General features: G+C 35.0%; 1 protein-coding gene across 3 annotated transcripts in view; it reads right to left on the bottom strand.

The window, feature by feature from the left end:
• The window catches only part of afap1 (actin filament associated protein 1), a 76,569-nt gene continuing 51,922 nt past the window's right edge, over window positions 1-24,647 (bottom strand). For 2 of the 3 annotated variants that reach the window (XM_073828402.1, XM_073828401.1), the window contains exons 6-18: window positions 22,412-22,591; window positions 15,591-15,683; window positions 14,785-14,860; window positions 11,765-11,914; window positions 8,869-9,080; window positions 8,498-8,643; window positions 6,162-6,279; window positions 5,810-6,025; window positions 5,192-5,312; window positions 4,510-4,674; window positions 2,484-2,674; window positions 2,193-2,357; window positions 1-1,639 (exon numbers count right to left, since the gene is read on the bottom strand). In XM_073828402.1, the coding sequence (XP_073684503.1) occupies window positions 1,613-1,639; window positions 2,193-2,357; window positions 2,484-2,674; window positions 4,510-4,674; window positions 5,192-5,312; window positions 5,810-6,025; window positions 6,162-6,279; window positions 8,498-8,643; window positions 8,869-9,080; window positions 11,765-11,914; window positions 14,785-14,860; window positions 15,591-15,683; window positions 22,412-22,591 (1,860 nt within the window). In that variant the 3' untranslated portion in view covers window positions 1-1,612. The remainder of the gene's footprint in view (window positions 1,640-2,192; window positions 2,358-2,483; window positions 2,675-4,509; window positions 4,675-5,191; window positions 5,313-5,809; window positions 6,026-6,161; window positions 6,280-8,497; window positions 8,644-8,868; window positions 9,081-11,764; window positions 11,915-14,784; window positions 14,861-15,590; window positions 15,684-22,411; window positions 22,592-24,647) is intronic. The other variant, XM_073828403.1, reaches the window with a different exon arrangement.

Below are 24,647 nucleotides of genomic sequence, written 5' to 3'. Positions count from 1 at the left end.
CAGAGTGGCTTATATTTATTTAAACATTTACAAATAAATACTCAAAGATTTTGTCTTCCAATAATGGCTTCTTGTTGAAGAATGAAAGACTTTTATAGACTTTTTTTTTTAAGTGGATACCGACTGAGACCAGTGAGCTTTGTGCGCAACTTATTTAGATTGTAAGTTATGGACCATAATCAGTTTTTTTGTCATGATAACCAATAATAAAATCATAATAAAATTATCTTTTCTCTAACATTACACTAACATTCAAAAGTTTGGGTCTCCTATGCTCACCAAGATTGCATTTATTTGTTTAGAAATAGAGAAAACAGAAACATTGTGAAATATTATTACAATTTAAAATAAACGCTTTTTTAATTAATATGTTTTAAAATGTAATTTAGTCCAGTGATGGCAAAACTGAATATTCAGCATCGTTACCCCAGTCTTCAGTGTCACATGATCCTTCAGAAATCATTCTATTGTTATAGTTGTGCTGCTTAAAATTTTTGTGGAATCCATGCAACATTTTTCAGGATTCTTTAGTGAGCAAAGTTTTAAAAAACAGCATTTATTTAAAATAAATTATAATTATAATGCGACTTTTTTTCTCAGAGTTTATCTTACAATTCTGACAGTTTATAACCTTGAAATTCTGGCTTTAAAATGCGCAATTCCGAGTTTATGTAAACTTGCAATTCAGAGAAATTAAGTTATATTTCTGAGAAGTCAAGTTAGAATTGTGGGATATGAACTCACAATTGTGACTTTTTTTCTCAGAAGTGCGAGTTTATATCTCGCAATTGTGACTTTGTAATGCACCTTTTCGAGTTTATATCTCAATTCTGAGAAAAAAGTCAGAATTGCGAAAATTGCTAAACTTTTCTCAGAATTGTGTGATATAAACTTGCACTTGCCAGTTATAAATTCAGAACTGCAAAACATAAACTTGCAATTCTGAGAAATTAAGTTACATTTCTGAGAAATCAAGTCAGAATTGTGGGATATAAACTTACAATTGTGACTTTTTTTCTCAGAATTGCGAGTTTATATCTCACAATTGTGACTTTTTTTTCTCAGAATTGTGAATTAAGATTTTATAATGCATAATTCCGAGTTTACTGTATATCTCAATTCTGAGAAAAAAGTCAGAATTGTGAGATATAGTCGAAACTGCAAAAAAAAGTATCTTGCAATTGTGACTTTTTTCTCAGAATAGCAAGTCTATATCTCACAATTGTGACTTGAAATTAAATTATAAATCTTTACTGTCATTTTTTTTATCCATTTCATGCATCTTTGCTGAATATAAGTATCAATTTCTTGAATATTTTTCCCCAAATATTGAATGGTAGTGTATATGTATCGTTAAGGATAACTAGTAAAATTTTGTAGTTATGGCATTACTGTTGTCCTCTATATCTAAGAAATCGCCAAATTTCAAAGTCACTTATGATAGTGCTAAAATGATAAAGTAGCACCGGGCACCGGACTCAGTCAAGATCTTCCAGAATTAATTCTGGAAAATAGTGTCTATGGTTCAGTCAATTCAATTTCAACATCACTCATATATGGACAAAATTAAATAAATAGATACAACGAAAGTGAAAAGTTGGTGGAAAAGAACTTATGTGCCAGACTTCATCTCCCATTCCTGAAAAAAAAAAAAAAAAAACAGAATGAGCACACATGGGAAAATATATGCACTGTAAACATCTTAAAGTAAAAGCATCTGAAGAATCATGCTTTTACATGAGAACCAGCACATTACACTGCAAAAAAGGCTTATCTCTTAGTTCATTTTTGTCTTGTTTCTAGTTAAAATATCTAAAAAATTCTTAAATCAAGATGCATTTACTAGATAAGCAAAAAGATGTAAGATATTTAGTTATGTTTTTGGGAAGAAAAAAAATCTAAATTCAGTGAATTTTGCTTAAAACAAGTAAAGCCACCCTTAAAACTTCCACTGGCAGACAATTTTACTTATTTTAAGCAAAAAGCACTTAATTAAATTGTTTTGTTTTTTTTCCCAGGAAACAAGAATAAGATCTAACATCGTTTTGCTTATCTAGTAAATGCATCTTCATTGAGCAATTTTCTAATATTTAGATTAGACACAAGAAAAAAATACTAAGTAAGATGAGCTTTTTTCGGAGTGTATTAATACCTAGTGTGATGTAGAAAATAAGTGTTACGTGGTTACTGACCTTGGCTTTCCTGAGGACATGTCCTCGCACAGGTGAGGCTTTCTGTTGTGTCTGACGCCGCAGCAGAGATGCGCTGTTGACTGGTAGTGAGCAGGTCTCAGTGTCACTGGTGTCACAGCTGGAAATGGGCGAGTTGTCCACCGTTCGTCTCATAAGCACTGGAGACTAAAAACAAACGAGACACATGTTGATACCTGCTTTTCTTTATCACCAAAAATTGAATGTGACACAAGCCTACAGCAAGTATTACATCATGTCTATGTTAGAGAAATTGTTGCTGTTTTTCCAGACCTGTGGGCTGGAGCTACCCGTTTTGGGTTCAATGGTCAGGCCCAGGGTGACGCCTCCATTCAGGGCTTTCTTCAGACTCTCCTTCACTTCAGTCAGCTCTAGTTCCAGATTGACTCGTTCCTCCTCTTTCAGTTTGCATTCATCCTCCACTTTCTTAAGTCTCTCTGTCAAAGACGCCTGAGAACGCTTACCTGTGAGAAATAAACAGCAGGAGAGATTATAATTTTCATTATACTAAGTTTAAATATAGCATTTATTAAAAATAGAAATCTTTAGTAAAATAATAAGGTCTTTACTGTCACTTTTGATCAATTGAATGCATCCTTAATTCCAAGGATGCATCCAACGCATTTATTTTGGAAATCTGTTTCCACCACTGATAAAAAAATAAAAAAGTTAATTGCAACTTCTTATCAATCTCTCACAATACTGACTTTTTTCTCAGAATAGCGATATTAACTTGCAATAGTGAGTTATAAAGTTGCAATTCTGAGAAATAAACTCAGAATTGTGGGATATAAACTTACAATTGTGCCTTTTTTTCTCACAATTTCGAGTTATAAAGTATCTCTCACAATTCTGAGGAAAAAACACTGAATTGCGAGATATACAATCGGAATTGAAGAAAAAAGTCTGAATAACATATAAAATCAGAACTGTAAGGAGAAAAGTCAGATTTGCAAGATATAAAATTGGAATTGCAAGAAAAAAAATCTGAATTTCAAGATACAAACCCGGAATTGCAAGAAAAAATGACATTTGCAAGATATAAAATCGGAATTGCAAGAAAAAAAATGTGAATTTCGAGATATGAAATCAGAATTCTGAGGAAAAAGTCAGATTTGTGAGATATAAAATTGGAATTGCAATGAAAATGTTAGATTTGCAAGATATAAAATTGGAATTGCAAGCAAAACATCGGAATGTCAAGATATAAAACCGGAATTGTGAGAAAAAAAGTCAGAATTGAGAGATATAAAATTGGAATTGTGAAAAAAAAAGTCAGAATCACGAGATATAAAATCAGAAATGTGAGAAAAAAGTCAGAATTGAGAGATGTAAAATTGGAATTGTGAGAAAAAAGTCAGAATTGAGATATATAAAATTGGAATTGTGAGAAAAAAAGTCAGAATTGCAGGGTATAAAATCAGAATTGCAAGAAAAACGTCAGAATTAAGGGATATAAAAATGGAATTGTGAGAATTAAAAGTCAGAATTGCGAGATCTAAAATTGGAATTGCGAGAAAAGATATAAGATAAGATATAAAGATAAGAGATAAGATATAAAATCTAAATTGTGAGAAATAACATCAGAATTGCAAGAATAAAAAGTCACAATTGTGAGATAAAATTGGAATTGTGAGAAAAAAGTCAGAATTGCGAGAAAATTAGTTTTTATCTTGCAATTCTGACTTTACATCTTACAAATGCGAGTTTATATCCCAATATTCTGACTTTATAACTCGAAACTGCGAGTTCATATCACACAATTCTGAGAAAAAAGTCAGAACTGTGAGATATAAAATCGTAATTGCAAGAAAAAAAGTCTGAATTGCGAGATATAAAATCTGAATTGTGATAAAGTGAGAATTGCAAGTTTTTATCTTGCAAATAAATTTTCTTGACTTATTTTTCAGAATTATGAGTTTATATCCCACTACTCTGACTTCATAACTCGCAACTGTGAGTTTATATCAAGTCAGAATTGCATGTTTTTATCTTGCCAATAATTTTTCAGAATTATGAGTTTATATCCCACTACTCTGACTTCATAACTCGCAACTGTGAGTTTATATCAAGTCAGAATTGCGTCTTATGTCTCATTCTCTCACAGAATTGCAAGATCTAAACTCGCAATTGTCCGAAAAAAGTCAGAATTACATTAGTTTATTTTTTTATTCAGTGGCGGAAACAGGCTTCCATATTTATTTACCACAAAACCTTTGAATGGTAGTGTACAGATTTTTCTTTTTTGTTATCTTGAACACTCCGATTCAATCAAACTTAAATGCCACAGTCCAGTCACCTGTGTTGTTCTCTATGGCAGTGCGGAGATCCCTTCTGTCTTTTTTCAGCTGGGTCAGGCGGTTTCGAATTTCCTGCTTTCTCTTCATCAGCTCATCCTCTTTGGCCTGGAGTTTCTTGGCATCTGCCTCCACTCTGTTTTTCCCGTACTTATACTGATCCACACCTGTGAAGGTTAATGAGGCATTGTAATCAAAGTAAACCATCATCAGAAAATCTTTCCATTTTTAACTTTTGGATGCAATTATGTCTTTTCATCACATTAAAGACCTCGGAGACCACAAACGCAGATTAAAAGGCAGACAGAATATACAGTGTACCGCATCCAAATATTTGCGAGTCCACGTAAATGGCCACTGAATGGTTAGGATGTCTGTGACTGACTGACTGCCTGTCTGAAATGGAATTTGGGGGTGATTGAGTTTATAAAAAAGCATGTCAACAGATCCACTGCTGTCTAACAGCACTGCAATTTCCACATACCGGCATTCTCCACAAATCTGTGTGGCTTCTTTTTCCTTGAAAGAAATTAGTGGTGTAATGGCTAGGATAATAGATGCAGACTTAATGTCTGCTTAGTTTAGTTTCAGCCGTATGTCCACTTTTTGAAAAAAAAAATAAAAATGAAATGCTTATTTTGAGATTATCTATCAGATGTGCTCTCATATGTTAAAATCTCTTACTAGAGTTGTTGCGTTTCACTGGAACGGTGCTGCTGATTCCATTGGCCTTTTTGGGCTGGTTCTTATCCAGCTTCATCTTTGAAGCGAACCCATTGGTGGTCAGGCCTTTCTTTCCTTTGAGCTGATTGGACGAAATAAACATGTATGAGCTTTCGAACACTCAAACCAGGTAAAACTGATAAGTGGGCTACTAACAAACATCAGATATTTTAAAACTTTGAATTTGACTGTTAACACCTGTTACATTTCAAGGGTGTGATGTTTTAGTTCTTAGATTACAGCTTCATACAAATAGCTTCACAAAAGTTGTATCTGCAAACCACATCTACTAAACCACACATGTTGCTAGAGGGACATTTTCATTTAGTTATACTATAGCTGGCAGCTTTAGTTTTCTATCCCTGGCCTATAAAACATAACCCAGAGTGAACTAAGGCCTCAGTAAATCCATTCAAGGCCAAGGCCACACAGACATGGATATTATATAGATCAAAAGCAGCCATTTCTGGAGCTGGGTGGTCCATAATGCATGCACTATGCGCTCTGTGTTTATTTCCATTCTATGTTTGTTAATATTAACTAAAAATACTAAAAACTGTGTTAGCCTGGGTTAGTCACCTGGTTAGTGTTAGTATTAGAAGCTGAGGAAGAGGACAGAGATTTGGTGGAGAGTGGTGTATTGTAATGCCCTGTGGAAGATGTGGATTTGGAAGAGTAGCGGGCTGCTAGTTTGGGGGAGGGCATGTTTTCATAAAGATCTGTATTCTCATAATGAGAGTCTTCTTTCCAACGACGGTCCCCTGAAGCTGGGGAGGAGTAGTGCGCATCTGGTACCTTCCGTATCGCATGCGTGCAAGCAAGAGAAGAACGATTAGAAGAGAAAAAGTTAAGGAGGATCAGGGACGGAGAGGAGTTAGGCAGGATCAGAAATGAAGGAGAGAATATATTGGGTTTAAAGTCTGTTGCTTACTGATCCATTGATGCAGGGCACATCATCATAATGCAGAGCGACCCCTGTGGGACAGGCGTAACCGTTGATTGGGTTATCCAGGTATGGGTTTGGAGAAACTGCACGCTTACTGGTGAAACTGTGAACACATTTATGTATTCATTACTACATATACAAAGGTCACACGCAGAACTTAAATTGTAACTAGCTGTAGTGTTGGGAAGGATACTTCAAACTTGAGCCAAGTACTTCAGTTACAGTCAAGCTTAGTAATTAGCTATACTAAAAGATATTAACAATCAGTAGTATTAAATAAACTATTAAAAGGGGCAAGTGTGGGGACACTTAGATTTTTTGAATAAAAAACGTATTCATCAAAAGATGCAGTAAAACGGTATTATGAATTATTTTTACATTTTAAAATAACTGCTAATTCATAAAAAAAAAGTAAGACGGTAAAGCTACATCTTCAGCAGCAGCATCTTTTCTTGAAAAAAAACCCTCTAACTTTTGAATAGTTATGTACAAATATATGTAAAATAAGTTAAATAAATAAAATATGATATATATATATATATATATATACATACATACATACACACACACACACACACATATATATATATATATACACACACACACACACATATATACATACATATATACACACACACACACACACACACACACACACACATATACATATATATATACACACATATATATACATATATATATATATATATATATATATATATATATATATATATATATATATATATATATATACACACACACACACACACACACACACATATATATATATATATATATATATATATATATATATATATATATATAATTCTGACTTTATAACGTGCAATTGCAAGCTTATACTTCACAATTCTGAGAAAAGTTACAATTGTGAGATATAAACTTGCAATTCTGAGGAAAAAAAACACAACTGTGAAATAAACTCGCAATTCTAAGAAAGAAATTCACAACTGTAAGATATGAACTAAATTCTGAGAAGTCACAATTGTGAGATAAACTCCCAATTCTGTGAAAAAAGTTACAATTGTGAGATAAGACTTTTTTCAAAATTCTGAGTTTATAACTTGTAAGTCAGAATTATATCTCACAATTGTGACTTTTTTCTCAGAATTGGGAGTTTATCTCACAATTGTGACTTTTTTCTCAAAAATTGAGTTCATATCTCACAGTTGAGAATTTTTTTCTTAGAATTGCAAGTTTATCTCACAATTGTGGCTTTTTTTCTCAGAATTGCAAGCTTATATCTCGCAATTCTGACTTTACAACTTGTAATTGTGAGTTTATATGTGAGAAAAAAAGTCAGAATTGCAAGATATAAAGTCAGAATTGTGAAAAGGTCAGAATATCTCACAACTGTGACTTTTTTTAGAATTTCAAGTTTATATCTCAGAACTGTGACTTTTTTTTCTTAGAATTGCAAGTTTATATCTTGCAATTGTGACTTTTCTCAGAATAGTGTGTTTATATCACAATTGTGAAATTTTTTTAAGAATTGTGAGTTTATCTCAAATTTGTGGCTTTTTTTCTCAGAACTGCAAGTTTATATCTCGCAATTCTGACTTTATAACTCGTAATTGTGACTTTATATCTAAGAAAAAAGTCAGAATTGTGAGATATGAAGTCGGAAATGTGAAAAAAGTCAGAATATCTCACAATCCTGACTTTTTCTCAGAATTGCGAGTTTATATCTCATAATTGTAACTTTTTTCTTAGAATTGCGAGTTTCTATCTCGCAATTGAGACTTTGTTTCTCTGAATTGCAAGTTTTAATCTCGCAATTGTGACTTCTTTCTCAGAATTACAAGTTTATCTCACAATTGTGAATTTTTTCTCAGAATTGTGAGTTTATCTCACAATTGTGACTTTTTAAAAAAACTTAGAATTTCAAGATATAAAGTTGGAATTGAAATAAAGAACTCAGAATTGCGAGATATAAAATTGGAATTGCAAGGTTTTATCTAGTAACTCTAACTTTATTTCTCACTATTGCAAGTTTATATCCCACTATTCTGACTTTATAACTTACAATTGTGAGTTTATGTCTTGCAATTCTCAGGAAAAATGTGAATTGTGCAAATTGTAAAGTCTTATTCAATAAAATGAATTAGACTTTCCAATGATACAGTACATACTGTATAAGAGAGTGTTTAAGAGATCTTATTAAAGCTCAAATGGCTGTAAATCTATGTGTGCAATACAATCTGAAAAAAATTAATAACTGCTACGTGTTGAAAAAGTAGGTTGTTAAAGAAAAAGTTACTGGCATGCTAATGAAAATATTTTTTGCAGAACTGGGTTCTCACCAAAACGACTGCTTCGCCAGTTGAATGACATTAGCAGTGGTTTCGACGTCAATGTAATCATAGTGCAGTGCAGCAGGATCTGTTGTAGAGCCCGTTTCGGCCAGCAAGACCCCCAGCCACCTTCCCATACTCTCAGAGGAGGAGGCCTGACGGGAAAAAGAGTGAGGAAAGATGCAATGAATGAGTGTCAGTGAAATATGAGACAAATAAAGCATTAATCTACGCAATCTCTGCAAATCCACTCTACACATGATACAGCAGTGACATCATTCCGAAAGCCAGCCAACCAAACCATCCATCTAATCCCTGCCCTGAGGTCCTGTCTCAGACACATTAATTGCCCTGCAAGAGCTGAGGGACTTGGCACATACCTCCAGAACAGCCACCTCCTGTCCGTTGCGCAGCAGACGGAAGGCAAAGGGATGTTTGGAGTCCAGCCCTGGAATGACCTCACACCCCCGCAGCGGCAGAGAGGCCATGTGTGTCTTCAGATCTGAACGGTCCTTGTGCAGGAACAGCTGGTTGTCTTTTAGCTGGCACCAGCGCTCTCTCCAGCGGTTATTGGACAGCACGTTCAGATAGCCTGTTAATGAAGGATCGGGCATAGAGATTTATATCACAGCCAACAGACAGAGCCACACGCAAGCAGAATGTAAAAGTGTTGATGACAAGGTTGGGGAAGGAATTGCTTTAAAATTCTACCAATAATTTATACTTTGAGGTAATATTTCATGTTAATATTTTGGAAAAAGAAGAATTTTCTATTTAAATATTTTTAAAAATGTTATTTATTCCTGTGATGAAAAAGCTGAATTTTTATTATTAGCCATTACTCCAGTCTTCAGTGTCACTTGATCCTTCAGAAATCATTCCAATATGCTGATTTGCTACTCAGTGAATATTTTTATTGTTATTCATGGTGAAAACTGTTTTGTGGAAAGAGTAATACATACAGTACCAGTCAAAAGATTTTGAACAGGAAGATTTTTAATGTTTTTAAAGATTTCTCTTTTGCTCACCAAGCCTGCTTTTATTTGATCTGAAATACAGCAAAAGCAGTAATATTGTGAGATATTTTTACTATTTAAAATAACAGCTTTTTATTTGAATATATTTTAAAATGTAATTTATTCCTGTGATCAAAGCTACATTTTTTCAGTCTTCAGTGTCACATGACCCTTCAGAAATTATTCTAATATGCTGATTAAGAAACATTTATAATTATTATTATCATTATCAATATTTAAAACAGTTGAGTACTTTATTTCAGGATTCTTTGATGAATAGAAAGACCCAAAGATCAGCATTCATCTGAAATAGAAAGCTTTTGTAACATTATACATTATACCATTCAAAAGCTTAAAGGCAGTATAATTGTTTGATTTTTTTGGAGAAGACATTATAGAAATTAATATTTATTTAGCAAGGATGCTTTAAATTGTTCAAAATTGATGATAAAGACATTTATAATGTTAAAAATTATATTTCAGATAAATGCTGTTTTTCTGAACTTTCCATTCATCAAAAAAAAACAAAAAACTGAATATTAGAATGATTTCTGAAGGATTATGTGACTGAAGTAATGATGTTAAACATTCAGCTTTAAAAAATTACAGGAATAAATTACATATTCAAATATATTCAAATAGAAAACTGTTATTTTAAATAGTAAAAATATTTCACAATATTAGTTTTTGCTGTATTTTGGATCAACGAATGAAAACAAAAATGAAAATAAAATAAAAAACTATAAAGATAAACAAAGAATAACAGTATGATAATACCGTTAGCCCATATTGATGTAGTATCATATTGCCAGGGCCTTACTGCTGCTACCTTGGTTATTAAAAAGACACTGCATTATCTAACTTCTATCTAAAGAGATGTGATTTAGGACTAACGATCGATTTTTGAGCTTGTTAAAATATTAAAACAGAACCACAGCCAACAAGCTGTCAACCACTAATGATAGTACTATCAAGCACTCTCAGGTGATGCAAATAGCAAAAATCTAGGTCTTGTGTGGTCAGAGAGCAAGACAATCCTTTGTTTGGGAGAAAAAACCTAGACGGAAAAAACTAGACAGAGTTTTGGCAGCATATCTGAGAGGATGAAAACAATAGGAGCTGCCCAAAACAGATAAAGTTAAATCCTGAAATTTCCAATCCAAAGTCTTGATATTTACTACCTATATCTGTCACTATTAATGTTACAGACATTATTTAATGACTGACTTGAGTTGCCTGTTCATATGGGCATTACTCTACCTGTTCCTGTATGTACAGGATGATCTAAAATTTACACCTATTAGTAAATACAGTTATCTATCTAAACAAGGTCTGTTTGAATGTCACCACTGTCATTACTGAACATACACTTTTCAAAAGTTTAGGGTCAGTAAAATGTTTTTTAAAGAAATTAATTAAAACTGGTAGTAAAAAAGGATTTGTTCGTTTTTTTTGTAACGTGGGGTTTTGTTCTGTCTTGGGGTTTTCATGTTCATGTTTTCATTTTGTTTCATGCTGTTGTGTCTTGCTTCCCTTGCCCTCATGTATTCCTGCCATTGGTTCCTTAGTTCCATGTGTCATGTTCTCATTGGTTGTCTTTGGTTGCTATGGTCCTGTTCTTTGTTTTTCATTGGTTAGTTTATGCCATGTGACCTGTATTGTCTGGTATATATAGCCCTTGTGTTTGAATGGTCCCCTGTCGCGTAATAATGTTGTTAACCTGCTGTTGGTGAGTTGTCAAGTCAAGTCTATGTCATTGTTTGGATCATCGTTTGGATTATGGATTATTGTCACTGTAAATAAAACTGCACTTGGGTTCTGCACATCTCGCCGTCTCAGTGGACTACTTGGTAAATTTTTTTGTCATAAACGTTTTGATTTATTTTTTTTGCTTTGTATTCAACAAAGAATCCTGAAAAAAACTACCACAGTTTCCACAAAAATAAGTAGTGGAAAATAATGCACAAAATCAACATATTATAATTTCTGAAAAATCATGTGACACTGAAGACTGGAATAATAGCTGCTAAAAATTAAACTTTATCATCACCGGAATGAATGACATTTTAAAATATGTCAAAACGAAAACAGTTATTATAAACTGTAATCCTATTTCACAATATTACTGTTTTTATTGTATTTTTAATCAAATAAATGCAGCCTTGGTGAGTGACTTCTTTCAAAAACATTTAAAAATTGTACCAACCCCAAACTTTTGAGTATTAGTAGTGTATATAAAAAAGGTATTGCAACCGCTCACCACATGTTGGGACATCCTCCTCTGCCGATGAGGTCTGTTCATCTGTAGATGTTTTTTTCTTGCCCAGGCTTATGATTTTAGTGATTTTCTTTCCAGTCACACGTCCCACAGTGCCTTTCTGCTCTGATTTAGAGTTCTTCTTGCCTTTGGCTGTAAAAAAAAGCAAATTAGTGTCAGAGTGTAAAATATATTTATGGTATTTTATAAAGCAATATATTACACAGATATGCTCATTATCTAAAAACCCACTGGTGTTGCAACTATAACAAGGGATGGGTTTGGAAAATATTTTGTTTTTGGTGGGAAAAGATTGAATTATGGAAAATGACAAATGGCAATCTGTTCACTTTTAAAATGTCAGTAATTTAGGCCAGAGAGTAAGAGGCTGAGCTGACAATGACAGGACATGTCTTCAGACTTATAATCCAAATCCTAAACAGTGCGTGAAACCAATTCCGTTCCTCTCCAAGCAGTTCAGATACTTTTATCTGAGGAGTGTGGTACGTGGTTAAGATACTGTAAGAACCAACAGCTCTAGAAAAACAAACTTGAGCATTGAAAGTAAAAGGACACACTGTGGAAAACCGTTCAGGTCACATCCTATTCCAAACAATGGTGGACAATGTGAGCAAACTAACCATTTGGGATCTGGACTGGGTTAAAATGTGTAAGACGCTACTGCACAACAAATTACAGCTTTTCTCCTTCTCAAAAGGCCTACTACAAAAGCAGCACAAGGACAAAGAATACATATAAAGAGACAGACACTTGATCTTCCGAAGGCCTGACTTGGTCCAAGCTGCACTGCAGAAGATTACATCTTAGTTGGCGACTCCTTTAATTAAAGCTAAGCCCATCTGAACTCAGAGTCCTCTAGCGTTTCTCCATCTCTGCACAGCAGCCTCAGGCATGAGGCAAAACCCAGAGCCACAGATGCAAAAACCATTGGCCCTTAAAGGACCTATACAGACATAGTTCTTCATTTTATCATGAGGGAAAATTCTGCGATCGGGCTAATATGATTTCACAGCGTCTCAACGCTTACGACAGCTGGAAAGAATATGACGAATCTGATTAATCTACGTGGTTCTGTTAAATTTGTCTTCCATCTTTCATTTAAGAAGTGCAGGAGATGGCTGCTGGTGTGATGTAAGACAGTGGAGAGGAGTCCCTACATTTTTTGTTATATAATAAAAAACACTTTTATGTGAGGAATTATTATATGGCACCAATCTTTGTTTATCCATAGGTTTATCAGAGGTCAGCTGCCATAACTCATGAAAACAGCACAGCAGTTACTGCGGCTTGTGGCCGTGATGCTGAGCTATCAATCATATGGGTTTGCAGATGCACAAGTTTTGGATTCCACTCAAATTAGGCAATTCTTCACCAACACGTCTGAGGCAAGGCAGTCTCAGATTGGAAAAAAAAGAAACATTTCCACAGACCTGAAACAGATGTCCTGAAAAGTTCAATCCCAGATCGAGACGGCATGGTGTAAATACTAGATAAATAATCCTCTTAGATTATTTAAGAAGGGTCTCCTTGCCTTGACTTTGGCGTTGCTCAAACAATGGAATTGTTCAAGGCAAATAAATATCCAATTTATGGGATTAAATTTGTTCTTTTTTTTAAAGACAGTTTTTCTGTTTGTTCTCCAAATTTGTTTTCTTAAATAAAAAAAGTTCACACTTTAAACTCATTAAATAAATTAAAACACTTTTTTGTGCAAAAATAAAATAAAAATAACAACTGAAGTTTAATAAATTTGTTATTTTTCTTTTCTATGTGCACAAAAAGTATTCTCGTAGCTTCATAACATTATCGTTGAACCACAGATGTCACATGGACTATTTTAATGATGTCCTTACTAACTTTCTGGGCCTTGAATGTGTCAGTTGCATTGCTGTCTATGCAGAGTCAGAAAGCTCTCAGATTTCATCAAAAATATCTTCATTTGTGTTCCGAAGATGAACAAAGATCTTACAGGTTTGGAAGGAAATGAGGGTGAGTAATAACAGAATTCGTAATTTTTGGGTGAACTATACCTTCAAATATCACCGAATCAACATCAAATACTAATAAAAAACTTAATTAACTCTACCAGACAGACATATATAGATAGATTAGCTTCTTCCCAGCTAAGAAAAATGTGCTCCAAGAACATTTTGCTGACATTCCCACTAAGTTATGAAAACACCATTTCTAAATGTTTTGTAAATGTTCAAACTGTCCAGTAACATTCTAATCTACCATTGTCATAACATTATGAGAACGTTATATTTGAAAGTTCCCCCTATGTTTGAAACACCGATATTTTGTTATGAGAACATGATTTTAAAAACGTTGGACAAACATTCCCTTTTACCTTTTATACCTTATTTCTTAATGTTACGTAAACGTTCAAAACGCTCAGTTTTTTTAATGTTAATGTTTTTAACTTTTTTGATCTTATTTTTTAAGAACGTTTTCTCTTACCATTACGAGAAACTCAATCGTGTACAAATAACATCAAAAGAACGTTCCATGAATGTTGTTCTAAAAACGTTTTCTCTTACAACTACGAGAACCTCAATCTTGTACAAATAACATCAAAAGAAAGTTCTGCGAATGCTGTTCTAAGACCGTTTTCTTCTATGATTACGAGAACCTCAATCGTGTACAAATAACATCAAAAGAACGTTCTGCGAATGTTGTTTCTAAGACCGCTTTCTCTTACAATTAGGAGAAAAAGAACATTCCAAGTCTGTTGTTACAGGAATGTTTTCTCTTAACGTTACGAGAATGTAAATAAACCATAAATAACGTTATTAGAACATCCTATATACATTATTTTAAGAATGTTCTGTGCTAAGCTTTAAATACCTTTTTAAAAACGTTTTAAAAAACAGTTGTGGGAATGTTCCCTGTTAGCTGGGTTACCACTTTTTACAGTGTCTGACACAAAATAATCTCCCTTTATCTATATCTGTCATCTCCAATGATATGGACCAAAAAAAGGACTGAACATAAAGGCTCACCTGGATCTTTGCCATCTGAGATGCCATTTTCATGACAGGGCTCTCCATCTGAACTGGGTCGATCGCAGGACAGCTTCTGCAAAACAAGAGTTAGGTTACAGATATGCTTGCACACACATTTTAGAACGAACGGCACAAATAACAGTGGATTCATTGTTAAATTTAATGACAAATTGTTTATAGACAAACACACTCAATACACACATACAAAGAGTATGGAATACTAAACCCCATACACTTAAACCTCTGCAGTATACCCAAACAAAGCTCGAAGCGCATCTGTTTTGCATTAAGTGTGAATAATTAGACTAGGCTCATGCATGCTGTGCCATTTTAAGAGGTTTGACATTAAACCCTCTTTAGATCTGTCTTAAACACAACACACACACACACACACACACACACACACACATAAACAAGTGCAACATGCGCACGCTGCAAAAATAACGTCACAGCACACTGCATATTCAAGAATGTGTTCTAAAAAATGATAAGATCAAATTTCCTCCCACACCTATTTCACCTTGCCAGCAGCACACATCCGTGGCAAGATGGAATTTGGTACGCATATGCAGCTTTTATAGCCCTCTATGCCCTGGCAGCAGAGCCACTGTGCATGAACGCAGAGAGGAGGTGCCTGTGCAAGGTACTGAGATGTGGTGAAGCTGGCAAGGATGCAAACCGCCACATAGTCTCACAAACCTGCATGTAGGTAGATCAGCATGTACTCTGCAGGCATAGTAAAGCACCCCCCCCCCACACACACACACAAAGTACTATACATAAACAGAATTATGAATTTGCACCTTTTCCAGCTCTGCTTTGTGAACAGGGGAACCAGAGCCAGCTCCGTCACAGTCCACCACTCCATTTCCATTAGAGCAGACTTCCTTCATCACCTTAAAGAGACCACAGAACAAAAAGTTAAATTGCAAAATAACAGGAAGAAATTCAATATTAGAGATCGACTGATATGTGTTTTTTAGGGTCTATGCTGATACCGATTATTACAGATCAAGTAGGCTGATAACTGATATATACTGATATATAGTTTGTCACACTTTAATGTTTCAGATCATCAAACAAATTTAAATATTAATCAAAGATAACACAACATGCAGTTTTTAAATGAAGGGTCTTTTTTATGAAGGGTAAACAAAATCCAAACCCACATGGCCCTGTGTGAAAAAGCCATTTCTGAAGCTTTGGTACTCCAGCGAACCACAGTGAGAGCCATTATCCACAAATGGCCAAAACATGGAACAGTGGTGAACCTTCCCAGGAGTGGCCGGCCGACCAAAATGACCCCAAGAGGGCAGCGATGACTCATCCAAGAGGTCACAAAAGACCCCACAACAACATCTAAAGAACTGCAGGCCTCTCTTGCCTCAGTTAAGGTCAGTGTTCATGACTCCACCATAAGAAAGAGACTGGGCAAAAATGGCCTGCATGGCAGAGTTCCAAGTTGAAAACCGCTGCTGAGCAAAAAGAACATAAAGGCTCGTCTCAGTTTTGCCAGAAAACATCTTGATGATCCCCAAGACTTTTGGGAAAATACTCTGTGGACCGATGAGACAAAAGTTGAACTTTTTGGAAGGTGTGTGTCCCATAACATCTGGCGTAAAAGTAACAGCATTTCAGACAAAGAACATCATACCAGCAGTAAAATATGGTGGTAGTAGTGTGATGGTCTGGGACTATTTTGCTGCTTCTGGACCTGGAAGATTGCTGTGAGAAATGGAACCAAGAATTCTGCTGTCTACCAAAAAATCCTGAAGGACAATGTCCGGCCATCTGTTCGTGACCTCAAGCTGAAGCGAACTTGGTTTCTGCAGCAGGACAATGATCCAAAACACACCAGCAAATCCACCTCTGAATGGTTGAAGAAAAACAAAATGAAGACTTTGGAGTTGCCTAGTCAAAGTCCTGACCTGAATCCTATTGAGATGCTGTGGCATGACCTTAAAAAGGCGGTTCATGCTCGAAAACCCTCCAATGTGGCTGAATTACAACAATTACGCCAAGATGAGTGGGCCAAAATTCCTGCACAGCACTGTAACAGACTCATTGCAATTGTTGCTGCTAAGGGTGGCCCAACCAGTTATTAAGCTTAGGAGGCAAACACTTTTTCACACAGGGCCATGTGGGTTTGGATTTTGTTTTCCCTCCATAAAAAAACTTCATTCAAAAACTGCATGTTGTGTTTACTTGTGTTATCTTTGATAAATATTTAAATTTGTTTGATGATCTGAAACATTAAAGTGTGACAAACATGCAAAAAAATAAACAAATCAATTCACAACACTGTATGTCTGTTGTAATAACAAGGGCTCTGACAAAAAACTTTCTTTAAATGCTTTTAAAGTGTTTTATCTGCAAACTGGTTTTGAAAATGACCTATACCAACAACCATAAAAATGCTTATTATCGGTGCCGATAATCAGCCAGGCCGATAATCGGTCGACCCTTATTCAATATTTCTTAATATCCCTCAATATCTAATTTTTAAGTGAATGGGGATGCTTGTTCTATTATAAATAAAGAAATACTGATTATTATACTATTCTTAAAAAAGGTGACATTAATAAAATGCTATTTTTATGACGTATAACAGGGCTCCCACACTTTTGGCCCAATGAATTTCGAGACTTTTCTGGAATTATTTAAAGATAAAAAGTCAAATTATTTTAGATATTGCACTCACAAAGACCAATTTAGCTGATATATGTTTATATAAGTCGGTTGCTAACAAGTTGCTAAATGGGACTACAGGCATATTCAGAGACGTAAAATGTCATCACGCCGAACAGTTTATCAATTTATAGTATTTTTATTGTACAATTAATTGTCGAATAATCAATTAATAGTTTCCCGTATTTTATATTGTTGTTCAACAATGTTTTTTTGTTTTGTTTTGTTTTTGCGCGGAAATGCAACCAAGTCTTTGGATTGAATTGAAGATGCTTGTTTTGTCGCTTTCCCACTGATGTATCCCAGCGGAGACAGGGTTCGTACCATAAGGTAAACTCATAAGTGACCCTGGACCACAAAACCAGTCATAAGAGTCAATTTTTTGCATCATCTAGAATCTGAGGGTGCAAAAAAATAACAAATATTGAGAAAATCACCTTTAAAGTTGTCCAAATGAAGTTCTTAGCAATGCATATTACTAATAAAAAAAATAAGTTTTGACAAAAAAATCTTCATGGAACATGATCTTTACTTAATATTCGTATGACTTTTGGCATAAAAGAAAAATCAATAATTTTGACCCATTTGCTAATTATTATTAATGTCTCGTTTCAGTTTTAGTTTGGCTCAAGTTTTGTATTTTATTTCAGTTTATATAAAAAGGTTCATGCAACATGAATTAAAATTCATCCACAGAGTAAATCCTTTTCCCTGAACACGTAAAATCTAAAAATAAGTTTGAAAAAAGTTGGCGGAAGCATGGTTGTGGTGAGGTTAAAGGCGAGTTCTGCCACTTGTATTTAGGCTTCACAATTCATAAAAGTTATATTATTTTGTAAAGATTATCTTGATGGACAAAATGTTTAAGTTTCATGAACTATGGTTGAACACAACTTATTTTTTGCATTAATCCAAAAGCCTTTTTGTCGAGTGAACCAGTGTAATGCTAACAGCCGATTGGCCTACAAAGTGATGGTATAGTTTCATTTTTGGAAAAGGGGGCGGGGAGAAGAAACTCATTTGCATTTAAAGGGACATACACGAAAACACTGTCTTTCTATTTCCACTCAAAATAGGTATTTTCAAAATGACATAATGATCTGTGGGTATTTTGAGATGAAACTTCACAGGCACATTGTGGGGACACCTGAGACTTATATTACTTATTGTAAAAAGGGGCATAATAGGTCTCCTTTAAAAAAAGAGCAATTTTCTAGTGAATATATTTGTACAAATTTGATTTGAGAATTTATGACTTTTCCAAGACTTTATTATTGTATTAGATTTTATTATTTTTATGATTTTTCCAGGCCTTGCAATGTTATTCTGTTTCCCAAGGGAACCCTTGAATAGTCCAAAACTTTTGTCGCTCTCAGTCAAACAGATGCCACAAACTCTCCACCACCTCCACGTTCTGCCATGCACATGCGCTCAAATGGATTCTGCACGTCACATGCAGTTGGAATTGCAGCTGGAAGGCTGTTACATGCGTCATTGCTCTCGTGGCTGTCTATGCGCTGTGCAGTGGCTCTGTGTGAATGAGATATCCAGAGATCTCCAGACTGCACAGACTCTTCGCCGCCACATATGAGCGTGACCTCACATTACCTGGGGGTAACATCCAAAAAAACCCATAACCAGTGGTGTCAGGTGAACAAGACGGATACAGAAATCCGTCACAATGAGAAGAGCTCACCTTTACACACCCCCTTCCCAATCTAACCCCATGCCAAAAACCAAAATATAACCAAATATCCCTTTCGTTCCTCTGAACGTCGTAACTTGACGCAGCATGTTGGGGTTTGGCAACCGGTGTACATAATTGGGCTCACGGGAAAATTGCAGGCTGTGGCCTCACTCTTTGGCTTTGACTGCAAAGAAGTGGGTTTCTGGGATACGCTCAGTCAAAAAATCTTTTGTGCTGTGCTAATGTGCCCTCATTAGCATGGATATTTTCAAATGAAGAGTTAATATGGAGAACTACTGCATAAAATCCATGAAGATCAAACAAATGTTTGCAGATTTTAAAACTTGATGAGAAGGAAAGCCAATGATGAGCATTCAGCAAGGGAAGTAATTAACAATTTCACACCAATCAGCACACAAACACACACTTACACACTCAGTAGCTAATGAAATGCAACCCAAAAGAAAGCAGGAAGTGTTCACGTTCACTGATACATATGACAAAGCATAACAGGAGAACAAATGCACTCCATATCTTACCATTTCCGCCCAGGGCAGAGGAGAGTCAGATGACAAAAAAGAGAGAAGAAAGAAGAACGAGGGGAAGAAGAAAGACAGAAGGTGGAATTTCCCCAGGCCTGTCCAAAGGATCAGAACAGAGGAGCTACATGGAGCGAACTAATCGAATAAAGACTGGAAGAGAGAGAGAGAACAAAGAGGAAAACAGTGCAGAGGAGAGATTCAACACTAAAAAGAATTAAAAATGAATCATGGAAAACAACAAGCCAACATTTTCCATAAATAAATCATTAGCAAACTGGATAAAGCATTAACGAACCACAGACGCCTCTGGGCTTCTATAATGTTCCTCAATTTTGTTTGAAGGCATAAAGTATTCCATTAAAGCTTAAAAAAGTTTCCTTATCGCCTAATATTCCACTCTTTTTAATACTAATGTCTCCCATACAAACCATTTAGTTCCAGTTTAATTGAATCTGCAAAACTGAACACATTCAGAAACAATCTCATCTTGTGAATATTTAAAAGAGCTTTAGTGGATTATTTACTGTGTCTAATGTGTTTATTTGAGTGTTTAATCTAGAAAAAAATGACAATTAACAAGAAAGAAAAAAAAAATTCACAAAGAACACTTTTCTAATTGCTATAATAAAAAATAAAGAAAGAAATAATTAAATAAACTGGCCTACAGAAATTTTACCACTTTCCCAAGACTTTTAAGGTTTTCATGATTTTTCCAGACCTAGAAAACTATAATTCTATTCGATTTCCCATGGGAACTCTGCAATAGTCAAAAATCAAAAGCAAAATCAAAAGCTTTATTTGTCCCCAAATAAAACAAATGCCACAAACTTGCCACAAGCTTCACATTTTGCCATGCACACTGTGCATGAATGAAACACAATGCAGAATGTGGCTGTAGGGATAGTTCACCCAAAAATGAAAATTTCCCCATGAATTACTCACCCTCGAGCCATTCTAGGTGTATATGACTTTCTTCTTTCAGACCAATACAATCAGTTATGTTAAAAAAAGTTATGTAGAGTTATGTTAAAAAAAAAAATCCTAGCTCTTCCGAGCTAGTAGTGAATAGTCTCAGCCTCCTACTACAAATCCTTGTTTTGAACTTCTAATTCGTAACTGGTGTTTTGTTTTGCTCTTTCCACGGCACGATCATCACCGCTTTCACCTATATCAACCTGACAGTTAGTGGAAGCTAGAGATTGCAGTTTATATATTTAAATATGGATATTTTTCTTACACAAACACATCGATTCGCTTCAGAAGGCCTTTATTAACCCCCTTGAGCTGTGTGGAGTACTTTTTATGATGGATGGATGCACTTTATTAGACTTCAAAATCTCAACACCCATTCACTGGCCATAAAGCATGGAAGAGCCAGGACATTTTTTAATATACCTCCGACTGTATTCATCTCAAAGAAGAAAGTCATGTACACCTAGGATGGCTTGAGGGCCAGTAAATCAAGGGTTCATTTAAATTTTGGGGTGAATTATCCCTTTAAGTCATTCACTTTTGCTCTGCTTCAATTGCAAACATTATATAAAAGTGGAAATTAATTATTTTTATATGAGAGACATTAGATGCAAAAACAAAAATAGTGGTATATTCGAGTTTCTTCTGAATAAATAATTTACAAAGTTATTACTGATCTAGAAGATAAAGATAACATGCTTCGTCCTTAAGCACCTTTAAATTGTTGGGTGTACAGAATGTGCATGAATGAAACACAATACAACAAATCCCTCTGAGCTAGGGTGGTTTCTGTTTATCCCAAGCAGAAATCAATTACTCCAGTATGTTTTTAATACACACGACACCTGACCAAACAGCACAGAGCTATGCTCCCTTCCAAAACAGCAATTACAGCTGCTGTTGCTTTCTCAGGCTGTATATTTGCACAGTCTGACGTCCACACCCACTTAAAGGTGCTGTACAGCTAACTGCATGTGCTTTCCTGCCCACAAATCAATAAACAGAAGCCCATTAACACATGGAAACATAGTAACGGAATAGGAAAATCTCGTTTTTTTGTCTTTATAAATGAGACTGTTGCAACGAGTGATGTCTTTATAAACAGAGGCACCAGAGGAGTGATAGACAGCAATGACAGAACTGGTATTTCCATCAGTCGTCCGTTGACTGCAGCTGGTTTAGATGATTTTTGTGCAATATAAGTCGCTTTCAGGTTATAAACTCAAACATCCATCACATGAGAGCCCAGAGACTTTCACTAGCACTTTTCACGATGTTTGTGAAAACCAGATGTGGAGGAAAACAGCTTTAAATGGATATACAAGTAACAAGTTATCACAAGCACAATCTTCAGAGCCATTAAGATTAAAATCTTTTGAACTTCAACCAAGAAACTTTCTTGAGGTTAGGCTCACACGAGACTTGCGCATGGAGGTGAAATTAACTGTGGGTGGATATAAAACATCTAAATATGTTGATGTGACACCTGGGAACAAAGACGTAATAGTATGCATAGTTCTGTATTTAGCAAGCTGCTTTTAACCAAACTGAACACAAACACTGAACAGCTGGACCTGAAGATTGCTACTGCTAATTTGTTTAACTTCTATGTTGAAAAAATGAACATCTCCGTATGGTTCAACCAAAAAAACTTGCTGGTCGACAGCTGGTTTCTAATAAGCTTCTTCAGAATCCTATGAATATAAGCCTAGCACTTCTTGGCCTGTCTGGTTACCTTTAGCCACTCTTCTGCTTGTTCTTTGCTTTGTACGGCAAGCACTAAAGCATCAGCTCCCTGATGGACGATCTTCAGTTCATGCTTCTTTTTCTTGCCGTCTTTGGGAATGTGTGTGATACTGCAGCCAGACAGGAGGAGCTCCATCTGTGGAGTCTGGTCTTTGGAAGACTTGTAGCACTGAGAGAAAGAGAGAGACACATTAGGGAAGCTGTTGAACTTATAAATATTTTCTTCTGAAATCATTTTGTTTACACGCTACAACATAAGCTGAGTCGAACCAAGCAGAATCGCTTAGAAATAGAGGAAATAGGAGAGTGAGGGTAAGATATGCCAGTGGGTTATGTTGATAATTATGCAAACTGTGCATAATTTTCAAGTGATGATACATTTGAAAAAATAGAAAATAGATAAGCAAGAGAAAGGTTTTATGCCATTTTTATGGCAAAAACAGACCCCCCCCCCATGTCAAGGTACAATTTACATGGCAAGTAAAATATATGTCTTCTTCAAACCATCCTATGTGTTTATGACTTTCTTACTTTCATCTTTCAGACGAATACAATTGGAGCTATATTAAAAATGTCCTGGTTCTTCCAAGCTTTATAATGGCAGTGAATGGTTGTTAATATTCAATAGTCCAATAGAAGTAGTGTTGTTTTTGGCGGCCAATTTTAATTTTAGTTTTAGTCTAGTCTTTGTGTGAAGCTGTCATTTTAGTTTTTATTAGTTTTAGTCACGTTCATACTCTTTTTAGTCTAGTCAAGTTTTAGTCGACTAAAAGTCTGAGAATTTTAGTCTTATTTTAGTCAGAATTACCCATGACTATTTTCGTCTAGTTTTAGTCGACGAAAACTGATGACATTTTAGTCTAGTTTTAGTCGACGAAAACTGATGACATTTAGTCAATTTTTTATCAATGTAAATTGTTTTTTAGTCTATTTTTCGTAATGCAATCTTATTTAACCCAGTCAATATAGTATAAGTACCTATAGTATAGACAAAACCAAAGTTTTCTTTTTGCCAAACCCATTTCAACCTTACCTTATAAGCTCAAGAATACATCCATTCCAAACATGGAAGATGCTCTAATTTGAAATTACGACATTTATTTTATACACACACATAAATTTAAATAAAATAAATAAAAACAATAAATAAAATAAAATAGCATCACATGACAATGCCAGAAAAAATTATATATATATACATTCAAGTTCAACAAACGTGACTGCTTCGAATTCTGATTCAAATAACACGAACCCCTTGCGCAGGTTTCAAGTGTCATTCACTTCTTTATTAAGAATAAATCATAATACGAATACATATGTACATGTAGTTTTGTGCATGTTCATTTTGTAGTAATTCCCGCTTCAAAAGCACTTCTAATTAATAATAATATTAATCAATTTAACAATATTCTTAATTTACTTTGATCCTCTATGACTACACAAATCATGCTTGTACTTTTATAAGTTTCTTTACAGATTAATTAATTTGTGTAAGTGAAATATTTCTTATGGTTTTCGTAGCACATATTGATGCATTTTATGAAACGGTCTAAAAATCGCTTTGACATCTGGGACACAAAAGAAACGTTTTCCACCTTTGACCACAAGATGTCATTAGTGTGCAACGTGTTGAAAAGCTTCGAGTAATGAAGCTTTTTAGATACAGTTGAGGGGAACGCTTTGGTGCTTCGAAAAGCTTAATTTTCCCATCACTTCTAAAAAGTAGGAAAAAATGTATGAGTTGTTTCTTCTTTTTCTCCCAAAGACGAACCACAGCTGACCATCGGTCCCTTTCTCTGTGTCAAACCTAACTTTGTTTGTAGCCGCGAGTGTGGCTTGAGAAAGTGACGTCGCCTGTGGTTTAGGCTAGAAGGGATACAGCTCTGGCTACTGGGCATGCGCACATCAATCTAACCTTATAACATTTCGTTTCGTCTCGTTTTCGTCGCCGAAAATGAAGAGACATTTTAGCATAGTTTTTATTTTGTAAACTACATTTAGTCTCGTTTTTATTCGTCAACGATATTGCATTATACATTTTATTATAGTCATCGTCACATGACCAGCATTTTCGTTTCGTTTCGTCTCGTTTTCGTCATGTGATAAAGGTTCGTTGACGACGATATTTAGTCATAATTTTCGTTGACGAAAGCAACACTAAATAGAAGTCCAATAAAGTGCATCCATTCATCATAAAAATTACTCCACACAGCTCCAGGGGTTAA

Source organism: Garra rufa, chromosome 22 (assembly GCF_049309525.1).
Source record: "Garra rufa chromosome 22, GarRuf1.0, whole genome shotgun sequence".
Lineage (NCBI taxonomy): Eukaryota > Metazoa > Chordata > Actinopteri > Cypriniformes > Cyprinidae > Garra > Garra rufa.
Note: the sequence above shows the minus strand (reverse complement) of the source record. Positions and strands in the feature narration are given on the sequence as shown.